Source organism: Brassica oleracea, chromosome C9 (assembly GCF_000695525.1).
Source record: "Brassica oleracea var. oleracea cultivar TO1000 chromosome C9, BOL, whole genome shotgun sequence".
Taxonomy (NCBI): Eukaryota; Viridiplantae; Streptophyta; class Magnoliopsida; order Brassicales; family Brassicaceae; genus Brassica; species Brassica oleracea.
In genome coordinates this window covers 12,730,973-12,745,514 of record NC_027756.1, presented here as the reverse complement: position 1 = coordinate 12,745,514, position 14,542 = coordinate 12,730,973, and the positions used below count along the sequence as shown (strand labels likewise).

Here is a 14,542-nt window from a genome sequence, read left to right as displayed (position 1 = left end):
GGAGGCAAAGCCGCACGGCCATCGGAGGTACTGATCAACCGTCGGAGACAAGAACCGGTCGGAAGTACCGAAACCGGTAAACAAAAAAATGACAACCTTTCACTCCCAAATCAACTCTAAACCTTCTGAAAGACAAAGGTGTGATAAGAAGGTTAGAGGAATGGAGAGAAATTCTCTCATTAGGGGAGAGAGGTCGAAACCACTTTGGCAAGAGTTCTTTGTGTACTGTCTTACCCAAGATAAATCTATTTCTTACAAAATCAAATACTTTTTTCATTATTAAGAAGACAAAATTACCCACCCTAGACGTGACCTCCCTTTGACAATAAAGGGTAATATTGTAGTTTACTCCAAGCCCAACTTACACATTGTTTTTTTGAACAAATACCCAACTTACATATATTCACTATTATCACCATCGCGCCCGACGAAGCTTTCTTTTGCTTTTGTTTCATATGCTTCAAAGTTCTTTAGAGCGAGCTAGAGAGAGAGCACACAAAAAAAAAACTAGAGACTTTGGTCCCGGATCTTGGATATGTCTAGTGGGTGGGTCAAATCGTGGCAGTGTAAGTCGAAAGCTTTCGATGATGTTTACAATCCGAATCCGATACATCTAATGTCAAGCTACAGTTGCAGAAGAAGCACACAGAACCTAAAAGACGTGATCAACACTAAAAAAACCAAACCCAAACCCAAACCCAAACCCAAACCCAAAAAACAAGAATCCGACCCGGTTTCAAGCCCTTCGACACGGATTCGATCATCTGTAGTTCGTGACCCGCTTTTGCCGACACTAACAGAGCTTGCGGAGGGGCATCAGTCTCGTAACGTGGTGGAGATTATTTTCCAGACAAGCTGGGGCCCGAAACCGTTTCCGGGTCGGATCGATATGATCTTCAAAGTGCAAAACGGGTCAAAGACTATGACCCGGTTCGAGGAGTATCGTGAAGCCGTGAAGACTAAAAGCGTCGGGAAATCGCGTGAGGACAACGCGCGTTCGGTCGCCGACGGGAACGAGACGATGAGGTTTTACTGTTTGGGTCCGAGTTACGGCGGTGGCGCGTGGGGAATTCTCGGAGGAAAAGGCGGCGGCGCGTCGATATATACATTCGCCGGGAGTTGCATGGCGCATGAAAAGGCGGGTGGAGGTAAAGGGAGGAAGGCGATGCTTGTTTGCCGGGTTATAGCGGGACGAGTCATGAAGCGAAACGAGTTAAGGTACGACTCGGTTGACTCGGACGTTCGATCTCGGTTTGACTCACTGAGTGGTGGCGACGGCGAGTTGCTCGTGTTCGATACACGTGCAGTACTGCCTTGTTTTCTCATTGTCTACCGCCTGTAAAAATACGCAGTTTTATTTTATTTTCTAACTTTTGACAATTGTAATTTCATTTATCAACGCGATTTTCTCCTAATGTTTAGGGAATTTGTTTTCCGATGTATAATTTGGTAAAATTTGTGTTGATAAATGTTAATTAATTTTGTTTACAAAAAAAATGAAACGAGAGTTTTTCTTAATTAATGCGATTACGTACTGAATCTTTCTGAGATTAATAACTGAATAATATGAAAATAAATACTGAATGTTATGGTTCATTGGCTTTTACAATGTCATAAATAGATATTATCACGCAGCCAATTGTTATTTTTTATACAGTTGGGTGTTTAGATACACGTACATTCAATGCTTTACATTTATAGTAAATCTTTGATTCACTAAAATCTCTATACGTTACTTTCACAGCTACTTTCCTTAAATGTGAAAACTGAAAACTATAGTTGGAAATTTCAAATTTTGTAACTTTTGTTAATACTGTTTAAAAATAAACTTTTTCAAATTTTCACTGAGTATTTCAAGAAAGAATAATCAGTGTAAACTGTAAAGTGGTTCCGTTTAAAGAGCATTTGTAAAAGATTTAAAGTGAAAAAAAAGAAGAGAAAAAGAGTAAAATTCGAAAAAGAAATCATGAAAGTTTTATTTGAGGCACATGGACAATTACATCGGTGAAACTCGAAGAACACGAGAGGCCTGCCGTCAAGAAAAAGACGAGTATCTGAAGTTCAACAAGCACGTTAAGACCCATTGGGCCCATCTATTCAATATTCATTTATATGAAAGCATAAAAGGCTAAAACAAAAGAAGATGACATGCCTATTTCTTCACCACTTTACCCATTAGGCCCATTAATTGATTTTCGATCATATTCATTTATATTATATTTCTTTTAAATAAAATAAGATATTGGCTTTAAAGGTATATTAATAGCATATTAAATTCATATTTCAAATATACAAAAGTAAAATGAAATATATTTTAATTATATTTATATCATTGATTTTTTAGTTTGTAAAATATAATATATTATTTATGTATTGCAATTATACTGTTCATTGCACATGTCACCAGTCACATATTTTTTTCGGTAACTTATTTTAGATATATCGCAGTTATTTCGTAGCATATGTTTCTCTTCTACAAACTATAATTAAACTATACTGCAATATTTAGTCTGTTTGTTTGGCTTCGCTCCTTGTTACTATTTAGACCCTAAACCAAGAAGGTAAACTCGACGAAGATATTACTCCCATAATAGAAGGAGTAAGGTACGAAGAACACCCAAGATCACTTGATTGCACACCGGCATCTGAAATTATATCTACAAAAAGAAAATTAAAGAGTCACTGGTGCGAGCTAATAGATTAGAAGTTTTTTTTCAATCAACGCAAATCGATATCAATAATATTATAATAATAAAAGCATGAAGAACAGTTTAATTTGAGTTGAAACACAATAAAATCTCATATTAAAACATGAATCTTATATATTAAAACAGAAGTCACAACTTTGATTCATGTGTGAGTTTTTTAAAAAATGAACCTAATGGACTCATTCCTAAAAAATCATGTCACATTTAATCTCTAATCTTATCATTTAAATTTTGGATCTACCAGAAATTTTTATTGGGCTATCAATAATTGAATTTAAACAATAGATGATACATTAGATTTATAGATAGTATAAATTAAATAAATATAATTTAATGTTGTAATACTATATTTAAATATTTGTCGATGTTAACTTTTAAAATTATAAAGATTTTTTTTTAAATAACAAAAATCATATTATCTAACAATGATTAATCTTTACTACATTAAACCAATGAAAACAAATTTTAAACTATATATTTTATTTTAAAAATTAAACAAAAGCTAAATGTTTAATTATTTACTCGATAATATAAATCTATGAAGCGAAAAGTTTAATTTTTTAAAAACTTTCTAAATTTGTGAAATGTTACAATATTTTTGAATATGACAATAAAAAAATATTTTACTAATCTTTATATATATAGTTACGATTTTAATAATGAAATAATAATCGAAAAATATATATATAGAAGAAGATACAAATACATGTAAAAGTTTGAAACAATCTATTCAATGAAAAAATATACTGTAAACTTATTATGTTTTAAAAATTGATAGACACCTATATATTATAATATATATCAATTTAGAATTGAAAACAAAATATTTATATAAAAATAAATAAAAACAAAAACTCGCACAGTTGCGCGGATCGAGATCTAGTATTATTTAAAATCCAAACTCAAAAGAGTTTAAAGAAACCCTCATTAGTTTATGATCGATCAAAAACAAAAAGAAATGACATTTTCCCTCTGAAATTGATTTATTGAATCACCTCTCACGAGTCTTGAAATTGTATAAAATAACCAACTAATCATTTTTCATATGTTCAATGAGAATTTGAAGATCATAGACTGAAAAGCTTTCTCCTCTACCTTTAAAGCCGTTAAATGTTAAAACCCAATGTCAAGGCTAGGCAGATTTTTACTTCAAACATTTCTAAAAGCATCAATGTCATCGTAGGGGTGTTAGAGCATCTCCAAAAAGGAACTCTATTTTGAAGGTTCCAAAACTCTATATTTGAAGTTTAAAGGTGTTTTTCTCCAAAAGCAAAACTTCAAACTCAACTTTAAAACTATTTTTATTTTATAATATGGTCCTTATATTTATCATAACTAATTTGAATTCATATACTTTTGTAAATAACTAGCACATATATAAACATATAAAATTTTAAACAAAATAACTTAATTAATATTAAACTTCAATCAAAATACCATATTATTCCATAAAGTGATTTTCGTAATGCATATATGATATACTAGTGTATTTTGAAGTAAAAATGGCTATCCTCATTTTTAATTTGTAGATTAAAGATAAAAATTATTGAAATCGGGTGATACTAATACTTGTAAATACATTAGATAAGAACAAGAAAGCAAAAGAGAAACATAAAATATTGCTAAAAGACTTATTTTTATCGATGATATTAATAATCGTGAATATATTCAATATAAACAAGAAAGAATTGTACGAAAATACATCATCATCAACAGCAACAACAACCATCTTCAGTTACATACAAAAAATATTGGACAATATTTAGAAATTTTGAAGGTTCCGGTTCAAACTTACCTGACTATTAGTGTTGTTGTAATATTTAAATTTGTGTAATACTTATGTCTTCATGTAATTTTTTAAAAGCTTTTTTTCTTTTTTAAATTTTATTTAATTTTATGTATAAACTTAAATTTTGTAAACAAAAGTTAAAATATTTATGAGATGTTATTTTTATAAGGATTAAAACAATAAACAAGAAAATATTTATGAATCATAATGTGATGTGTAATTATAAGGACTAAAATGCAAATAAAAATATGAAACTTCAAATTTGAAGTTTTGAATAGTGAAACTTCAAATATAGAGTTTCACTCCTCAAAACTTCAAAACTTCAAATTTAAAGTTTTGAAGTTTCTTTTTAGAAAGTAAAAAACTTCAAATTTGAAGTTATAAAATGTCTTTTGGAAATGTTAGCGGTGTGGACATTTCGTAATTGGTATGATGCACAAAAGATACAGTAACGCCCCGTTAATATATTAAACCCAACTTATATTGGGCCTGAGCTTACTTACCCCATGATCATTACTCTTTCTGTGTAAAGATTTTGCAAATAGAAATGCAACCACGATATCAAAATGTTCCTCACGATTCATAGAGATTCAAAACGATAAGATAATCATGGATAAAATTTAGAATTAATCCTCTTGATTTGATTGGTTGTTAGTATTTGAATTTTCATTTTTTTAGTTATATTTTAAAAAGGAAACTAATCTTACAAGTAAATATAGATGAATTAACATAATTTATTTATAGAAACAACTAAATATGGTAAATTATATTATAGAAATTATAATATACATATAATATCATAGAACCAATTATATAAGCAACTAGGTGTCTTCCTGCACAATGTGCAGTAAAAAAATTCAAAATATTTTTTAACAGATAAATATAAATTATATTTTAAAATAAAAATTTATTAATATTGTAAATTTTCTTTTTCGTATCAATATTTTAATATAAATTTGATTTAATTAAACATACAAATTATATTTAAGAATATGCATGTATATATTTGAATTTATAATCTTAGATAGATTTTTTTATCGATTTATTTTAATTAAATATATTAAATAAATTTGTAAAAGTTTCATAATTACCAAAAATTAAAATTAAACAATATTTATAAAATTTGTAGATATATAAGAAAATAATTATTTTGCGATTAAATTTTTATAATTTTCTAAAAAAATTGTATTCATTTTTGAAAATTTTGGTAATAAAATTTTATAATTTAAAAATATATAATTAAATTATATTTCAAAATTTATAATGCCATATTTGAATATATTTATTTTAATGATGAGTTATGAGCTATTCCCATATTCTAAAAAAATTTCCAAAAATATAAATTGACATTAAATGTATCATATGAGTTATAATCATATTTTAAAAAGTTTACCAAAAATATAAATTAACATTAAATACAATTGTTCATGTCATATTAAACTATAAAACATGTCATCAATTTCAGTAGTTATGTCATATTTGTGTTGTGAAATTGATTGTACAAAGGACATGTGGCAAAATCACTTCGCAAATATAGTCTAGGAGATTCCAGTTAACAGTGGATACAATAAATCCAATTCAGACAAAATATTTACGTAAACCTAATATTATTTATTATACCGTTCACTATATACATTTTCTGAAAACGTGTCAATTGAATGTAAGGCAGTCAAATATTCAATTAAAAAATCAGTTATTTTTTCCAATGACAAATGCTGATATTATAGTTGAGTTATCACTTTCAAGAATGATAAAAATAAAAAAAAAAACATCCGTATCCGCGCCGTTTTTGCTTCGCTGCTCGGAAACACCCAGTGCTGACCACACTGAGAGAGGTCGTGGTGAAGATTGTAGTTAAGGCTTGGAGCTTTTGGGGAGTACAAACAAGTAAGTACTAGCTAGCCGTATTCCCAGCTACTTAGTACTTTAATATTTGAAAACAGAAAATTATATGGTAAGTCGCTTAAAATAATATTAACCAATGATTTTTTTTATTAAAATATACAATCATATAAATTTTCTTAATACATTTTTAAAGCACAGGAAAATAACTTTAACAAAATATAATTTACAAAATCAAAATGTTTTAACATTTTATTTAGTGCATTTGAATATTTTATATATATAATTATATTATTTTGTATTTATTAAATATGAAATTGTATAAGATATTATTTATTTATTTTTTAGTATTTCAACTCTTTTATTTATGACTTTTTGATAAAATTTGTGTAATTTATTTGATTAACTGTATGATATATTTTGACAAATTTTTAGTTATAAAATTTACTTGATGTCAATTTATTAAAATTTTATTTATATACAATATTGAATTTAATATGAAAATTTATTTAAATTAAAATGAATCTAATTTTTTATTTGTGAAAATATAAATAAAATAATCCATTAATTTAATTGATTTGATAATGATTGATATTATTTTGTAGTATCTAAACCTGCAAAAATAAATTATAGTTCTTTTCAATTTTTCATATATTATTGGAAAATATTAGTCAATTATTTGATTTGAAAACTAATAAAAAGTTATTAAAAAGATGACACTTAATGTTTTAAATTGTTTGGACACAAGATCAGTTATTGTGTTGTTTAGAAACAAAGATAATAGTATAATATCGTGTGCATAATTACTTTATAATAGAATAGTGTATTTAATTTAAAATCCTACAAAAAAATTGGGTCCAAAAGAATGTTTCTGTTTTAATAAGAGAGATTATGTCATAAAAATGATATTTGGAAACTTAGATTAAAGTTTATAAAATTAACATTAAATCTCAGCACGCTTCTCGTATTATATAATACCAAAACTTTTGATTTTCAATTTTTTTAAGATTACTATTCAAAATAATAAATATAATATATAGTTTTCATGGAATAATTATACCCACAAAATCGCGGACAACTACCTAGTGTGTATAATTAAATGTGTTTATTTTCTCTCCGGTCTTCTATTTTCCTGTAAATAATGTTTTTGACATTACTAAACTATACTCCCACTGTTTCATTAAGATGCATGATTTTTACAAAAAATACATTTTTATATTCTCAATGCATGTTTTATCACATAATAATGATTAATTGTAAACCTCAAAAAGATCAATTTCATTTATTGAATTATTATTGGTTCAAAATTATGGAAAATAGAGAATCACAAAACTACGCATTTATAAATAAGATTAAATATGTTTTATTAATATGTGTGAAAATTATAAAATATGCATCATTTTGAAACAAAAGAATATATCTTTGTAAAATAATTATAACTACATAATAATAAGAGTTATTATGGTTTAACTAAATATATTATTATGTAACACATAATATATTAGTGTATCAAATAATTTTATGTATTATTGTTATATATTATGGTATAATTAGATGTGATTTAAATATGATATAGTCTATGCATGTGTTAGATTGGTAATATATGGTATTATTTACTAAAACATCATTAATGAATGGTTAAAATAAATATCAAAAACTAGTGGCATATCTTGTAATAAACACATCAACTAATTTTTTTTTAAAAACAATAAGTTTCTTTTTTGATAGATTAGATTAAATGTACAGTTAATGAAAGATATTTTGAATATGTCCAAAAATTGAAATATACACAGTAGCTAAAAGTTAGATAAAAATATGAATCTAAATTAATAGATAAGATGTCTAATTCTAATTAGTATGAGACTTTTGGAAAAAAGCCTAAAAATTTTCATGTGGACATTGAATCACATATTCAAAATAGACAATATTATACTATTAATCAATAGAGTTGGAATAAAGATGAAATATTCCAACAATTGGTATCGGAATCAGGAGTGTGAAAATCTGCGAGATTGACCAAAAAGAAATTCAAGTTTGATGGTTCTAGATTTGATGGGAAGGGTTGTATGTGGTACAGACCACTCAAAATTCCTTAATGTTCAGTTGTGTGAGGAGATCCCTCAAGATGACCTTGTGAATCAAGGTGCCAGTGATTTATGCCGAAAGGCTTCCTAACAATGCAACAAATGTTAGATTGATAATTTCTAACTGTGTTAACAAAATACAAAGTGGATAACTTTTATGGTGATCAAGGATTAGTTGAATAAATCTTAATAGGTGTAGCGAAGGTTAGGTGAAGAGTTCCATTGATGAGTACGACAGTACAAGATTGGGGCCAAGTTTGCTGAAGGTAGAAATCAAGAATTTGTATAGTACTTTTGAGTGGATGATAGTTTTCAATCCAAGTTCCACATCATAAGTTTAGATAAATATTGTCTAGTATATAAGTAATGTCCAATTATAAATAGTATGAAAACTCCTTTTCGGAATGAGCCAAAAACAAATTCATGCAGACCTTGTGTAACGGATTCAAAGTAGATAATAACTTATTATTTTAAATTCATGTAACAATACTAATTATGTTAATTATAAATTTTGATTTTTGATGTAAATTTTTGAAAAGGGAAAATTACTATAACCTTACATATTTATAAAAAAAATATTTAATTAATCTATCTTGATTTTGCTTTTCTTAATCAATCATGTTAATTAGCAATTTTAAAGAACCAAACTTTATATAATAAGATTATTTTGGTTTTATCACAAATTTTTCCTATTTGAGAAAATTATTTTATGTTGTAGATTAAGATGGACTCTTCTAAAAAAAAAGTTATGAAAGTGTTCTTAGATGATATCTTATCTAGACCTAAACCCTCTAAATTTTTGGTGATTATCTTCTAAATTGTCTAAAACTATATTACTAATAATAAATATTACATAAATAATTATATAAATTATGGTCATCAATATAAAAAATCATATAAAATGGTTTAATATAAATTTTAATGTTTGTGAATCATGAAATTTAAAATATTAGTATATATTTTTTATGTGTTTCAAAAAATTAAATATTTTTATAAATTAATAAACTTTAAAACTATCAAATAACAATTTAAACATCTAATTAAGTTTAATTGTTTCAAACGATAGGTATTGAGTCACTGTTAGCGCCTAAAATTTGTTGAACACTGCTTAAGGAAAAGGTCGTAGATAGAGATGAACTCTTTTAGCAGAATGAGAAAGATTAGTAATCCTCCTAATTTCTAATGTTACATGGAGGTTGATACAAAGAAAACGGAAAATATCATCTTTGGATTTTATGGCTACTGCTCATCCCTAATTTCCCTAGCATATAAAGGGCTTTAGAAAAATCAAAAATTCCAATAGTTTATCTTGTAGTATAATATATAATAAAGTTTTATTGTGAATGATAGGAAAGTTTATTTGAGAACTCAATGCGTGGGTAGGTGGGTAGTTAGATAGGTGAATGTGTTGATCACGTGTAAGAATATGTAACAGAAGTCGATATATACTCCCTCCCTCCGTTTTTCAAATGTAGATGTTTTAATATTTTCACACATATTAAAAAAATATATTAATCATGCATCATTTTTAAAAATTATCAAATCTAATGTTTTTTAGCCAGTGGTCTTTTAATAAATTCAATTAATTTTATTGAAATTTGTAATTTTTGTATAAAAACATAAAAATCTATTTTTGTGATTTTTTTTTAACTTTTCTAAAATTTATATTTTAATGGAACATAAAGAGTATAAAAGTAAACCAAGATTAATATCAATATTTCACCCCATAAAGCACATATATAGAGCATCGTACCTGAATCCGAGCCTTTGTATTTCTGTGTATATTAGTTGGACAAACTAATTCGATCAAAAAATTATGGAAGACAATATTCTAGGTGATGATTGTTTCCATTAGTTTTTTGTTTTAGTTTTTGGTTTTTAGATTTTGGTTTTTGGTTTTTAACTTTTAGATTTCGGTTTTTAATTTTCAGCTTTTGGTTTGGGTTTTTAGTTTTTAGATTTTAGTTTTGCTCTATTCTTAATTTTTTTTATAAAATAAGCAATACATTGTTTTAAAATAATATTTTTTAAAAAAAATTACCATTAAAATTTATCAAAATATAGTGGCTGTTATTTAAAATAAAAACATTACCATGTTTTAAATTATTTTTTAAGTCTTATACTTAAATATAATTAATAAAACATCTAGAAATTAAAAAAAAAATATTTTAAAATTTTGAAACTATTTATAAATTTTATTACATAAAATATTTTTTCGTTTTATAGAACTTGAATGGCTATTTTTCAAATTAATATAATATATTATATTAATAAAAATTTAAATTTTATAATTTTTAGTTCTTGTTTAGTATGTATAATAAAATTATTCAATAATTTATTTATAGATATTAATAATTAATTGGTTACGACTAATACTAAAATTATCTATATTTATTTACATATATGAAACACATAAATTATTTTGCATTAATGTTAAAAAAAATTGTATGGGAATTTTATCTTTATGAAAATATTATTTACTTAATTATTAATTAATTAATTAAAATATAGTATTTAATACAAAATAAACAAAAATCGTTTTTATATTGAAAACCTCAAAAAGTTAGTTTTTGACTTTTCTTCACAAATTGGTTGAAATTTTGAAAAACTAGTTTCCCTAAATTTTAAAGAATTTATTTGTTAAAAAACTTGATTGATAAGTGAAATAGTTTTTACAAAAACTAAAACTAAAAGCTAAAACTTGATTAGATAAAAAATAGTTTTTACAAAACCAAATTTTACTCTAACTTAAAAATGGAAAATCATTCGACCGTAGTTGAATGATTTCCCATGAGGTTAAGAAACTAGGGTTCAAATTTTCACACTAATATTTTAATTATGGTTGATTATTGTAGACGTCATTAGTGATACCATCATACCAGTATCCTACTATCCACAAGTTTGTAAGATTGGAATTATATTTTCCTAGTTCTGCATCTCCTGGTTAGTAGAATAATATTAGCGAAATGAAGTTGAAATATTTATCGTAGACATGGATCTCGACGTTTCTTGTTTTATTTACTCTACGGTGGTCCGTACCTATCAAAAGCAATCAACGATGAACAATGAGATGGTCAACTAAACCAAAACGCTCAATAAGAAGCGTGAGTTATGACATACTAACTCAGGCTAAAGCTTTTTGGGGGCTTTTTCTTAACTCTCTTCTCCATTTAATTTATCAAATGAATTCCGCAGAGCATGGCATAATTTCTTCATGGAGAAAAACAGAAATGTTATTACACGGTAAAACTATTGGAGTTTAGACCCCCCCAAAAAAACTATGGGTTCTTACAGAATCCAAAAGAAAATATGCTACTAAAATGCATCTATGGATTCAAAACCTCTACTTCTTGCATAACATATGTAAACGACTATGAATATTGCTGAAGAGAACCATTGAAACCAGAAAAGACTCAACGTTTTCTTAAGAAAAAAAAGAGTTTTAAACCATTTTCAATTCACCTCTATTTTTCTTTCATAAAGGATAAATAACAGAAAACTATAAATGTGAGAAAGAAAAAGGAAAAAAATAGAGCGTAACTGGAAAATAGTTTCAACGATAATAAAAGTAGAGTAACAAATATTTCTAGTCAGTTACTATTTTAAACAAATTAACTAGATCTCGATCCGCGCAACCGCGCAAATTTTTGTTTTCATTTAATTTTATATAAATATTTTGTTTTCAATTCTAAATTGGTATATATTATAATATATATGTGTCTATCAATTTTTAAAACATAATAAGTTTGCAGTATATTTTTTCATCGAATAGATTGTTTCAAACTTTTACATGTATTTGTATCTTCTTCTATATATATATATTTTCGGATTATTATTTCATTATTAAAATCGTAACTATGTTTATAAAGATTAGTAAAATATTGTTTTATTGTCATATTCAAAGATATTGTAACATTTCACAAATTTAGAAAGTTTTTAAAAAATTAAACTTTTCGCTTCATTTATCGAGTAAATAATTAAATATTTAGTTTTTGTTTAATTTTTAAAATAAACAATATAGTTTAAAAAAAAATTTCATTGGTTTAAGGTAGTAAATATTAATCATTGTTAGATAATATGATTTTTGTTATTTTAAAAAAAAATCTTTATAATTTTAAAAATTAACATCGACAAATATTTAAATATTTAACATATGGAGGTATAGTATTACAACATTAAATTATATCTATTTAATTTATAATATCTATAAATCTAATGAATCATCTATTGTTTAAATTCAATTATTGATAGCCCAATAAAAATATCTGGTAGACCCAAAATTTAAATGATAATATTAAAGATTAAATTTAACATGACTTTCTAGGAATATGTCCATTATGTCCATTTTAAAAAAAAATCACACATGAATCAAAGTTGTGACTTCTGTTTTAATATATAAGATTTAAATTTATTTTCTGTCCATTTACTTCAAAAATAAATAAAAATAGAAGGATCTATCACTCTATAATAAATATAAAGAAAAATTATTCTGAAATTAACAATTTTTTTCTATTTTCATCTTTTTATTTCTACCATTTTATTCCACTAAATACGGAAGCAAAACTTGACTTATTTTTCAAAAGATATTTTCATTCAAAAGGTTTATCGATCCAAGAGGGTGCAGATTTATAATCTATTTCTCTATGATAAAATTATATTTGGTCGATACACTATTGAGTCACATCCGTAATATTATTTCCATCAAATCTAGAATTACAATGCGTTTTTTGTTTATGTTATTTTAGTACCTAGAGTAACTCTAAAAGTAATTCGACTTGATTGGTAATTTTATAAAGTAAATAAGAATAATATTTTTTTCACCTCTTTTGTTTACTCTACCCATTTTAACCAGCATGTTTATCATGTTGTAAGAAAAAATTTTAACCATTCAAACTCATAAAGTAAACCAATAACATAACAAATAACTATTTTCATTTTTTTCTCATATTTAATCTGATTTATTCTATTAGGTTGTGACTGCAATAGTTTATTACTCTAATAATAAATTAATTATATGTTTCACTAGTAATTCACCAATCAAATTGAAACTTGCAAGTATTTCTTTCTTTTTTACTATGATCACTATTAATTGAAAAAGATATACATAATTAATTTTACTCTGAGTTTTATTATAATAATAACATTTATTTTAGTTTTTTTTATTCTCTTCCTTAATTTTCGCCATTTTATTGGGTTCTATCGTTTGCTTTTGTGTTTTACTCTGGTTATTCTGAAGCTACCAGTCAGACCCTCGATGTTTCTCATCAGACTCATTATTATAGTTTATCAATCTGATTTCTTTTCTGGAAACAGATGATCATTCACTTTAGGTAAAGGAGATACGGTAAAGGAGATGGCAAATTAACGCTGGAAAATTTAGAATAATCTGGCTCTCAAAAAAAAAAAAAATCGAATTATAATCAAATATATTCTGTCGGAGCCACTATAATTCGAGTAATTGTTTTTCTGTTATCAAAGAACTTTTTTTTGTTATTTTTCAGCTAGAAAGTTTAGATCAAGGAGGTGGAAACATTGACGTCAGATGTGGTGGACCCTTCTAAACTTTCCTTTACTTTTCCACTTATTATCAGTAGGATATACAACCATCATATACCAACACCAATGAAATTTCTTTTGTAACAAGTTATTTTTTTTTCTTTGTTGATAAATACACTTTTCAACCAAAAAAGATATAAATGAAGAGTTAAAATGAGGTAAAAGATACCTTCGCTCCACTCACCTCACATTGAATTAACCTATTGCGTATTTATCCAAAATACTATTTTATTATTGTCCATAGATGAACTCGGATCTATATATAAATTTTGGCAATTATAAATTTTGTTACAATAGTAAAAATGTTTTAATAATATTTAACTTAGACTGTTATATTTATTGTTCTTCTTACTTATAACATAGACTATTTTGTTTCTAGGTTTGGTTTCTCAACTTTTTTTTTGGCATAAATTTTAGGTTACTTACATTGAGATTATAATTTCGTTAATTTCTCTATAGAGAATAATAACATTAATCTGTAAAAAAAAAAATATAACATTCATCTTTTATAGAAAAATATATAGAATTTCTATTTAAAAATTTCACTTTAAATATTTCTCTCT

At 25.7% G+C, this 14,542-nt stretch overlaps 1 protein-coding gene across 1 annotated transcript; it reads left to right on the top strand.

Moving 5' to 3' along the window:
- Positions 1-429: 429 nt before the first annotated feature.
- On the top strand, positions 430-1,434 carry LOC106316537. Its single transcript, XM_013754438.1, has one exon. The coding sequence runs from the start codon at positions 536-538 to the stop codon at positions 1,340-1,342; it is 807 nt and encodes a 268-aa protein (XP_013609892.1). The 5' UTR covers positions 430-535; the 3' UTR covers positions 1,343-1,434.
- Positions 1,435-14,542: the final 13,108 nt, after the last annotated feature.

Coding starts and splice junctions, on each gene's coding strand:
- LOC106316537 (XM_013754438.1), top strand. CDS start 536: ATGTCTAGTGGGTGGGTCAAATCGTGGCAGTGTAAGTCGAAAGCTTTC.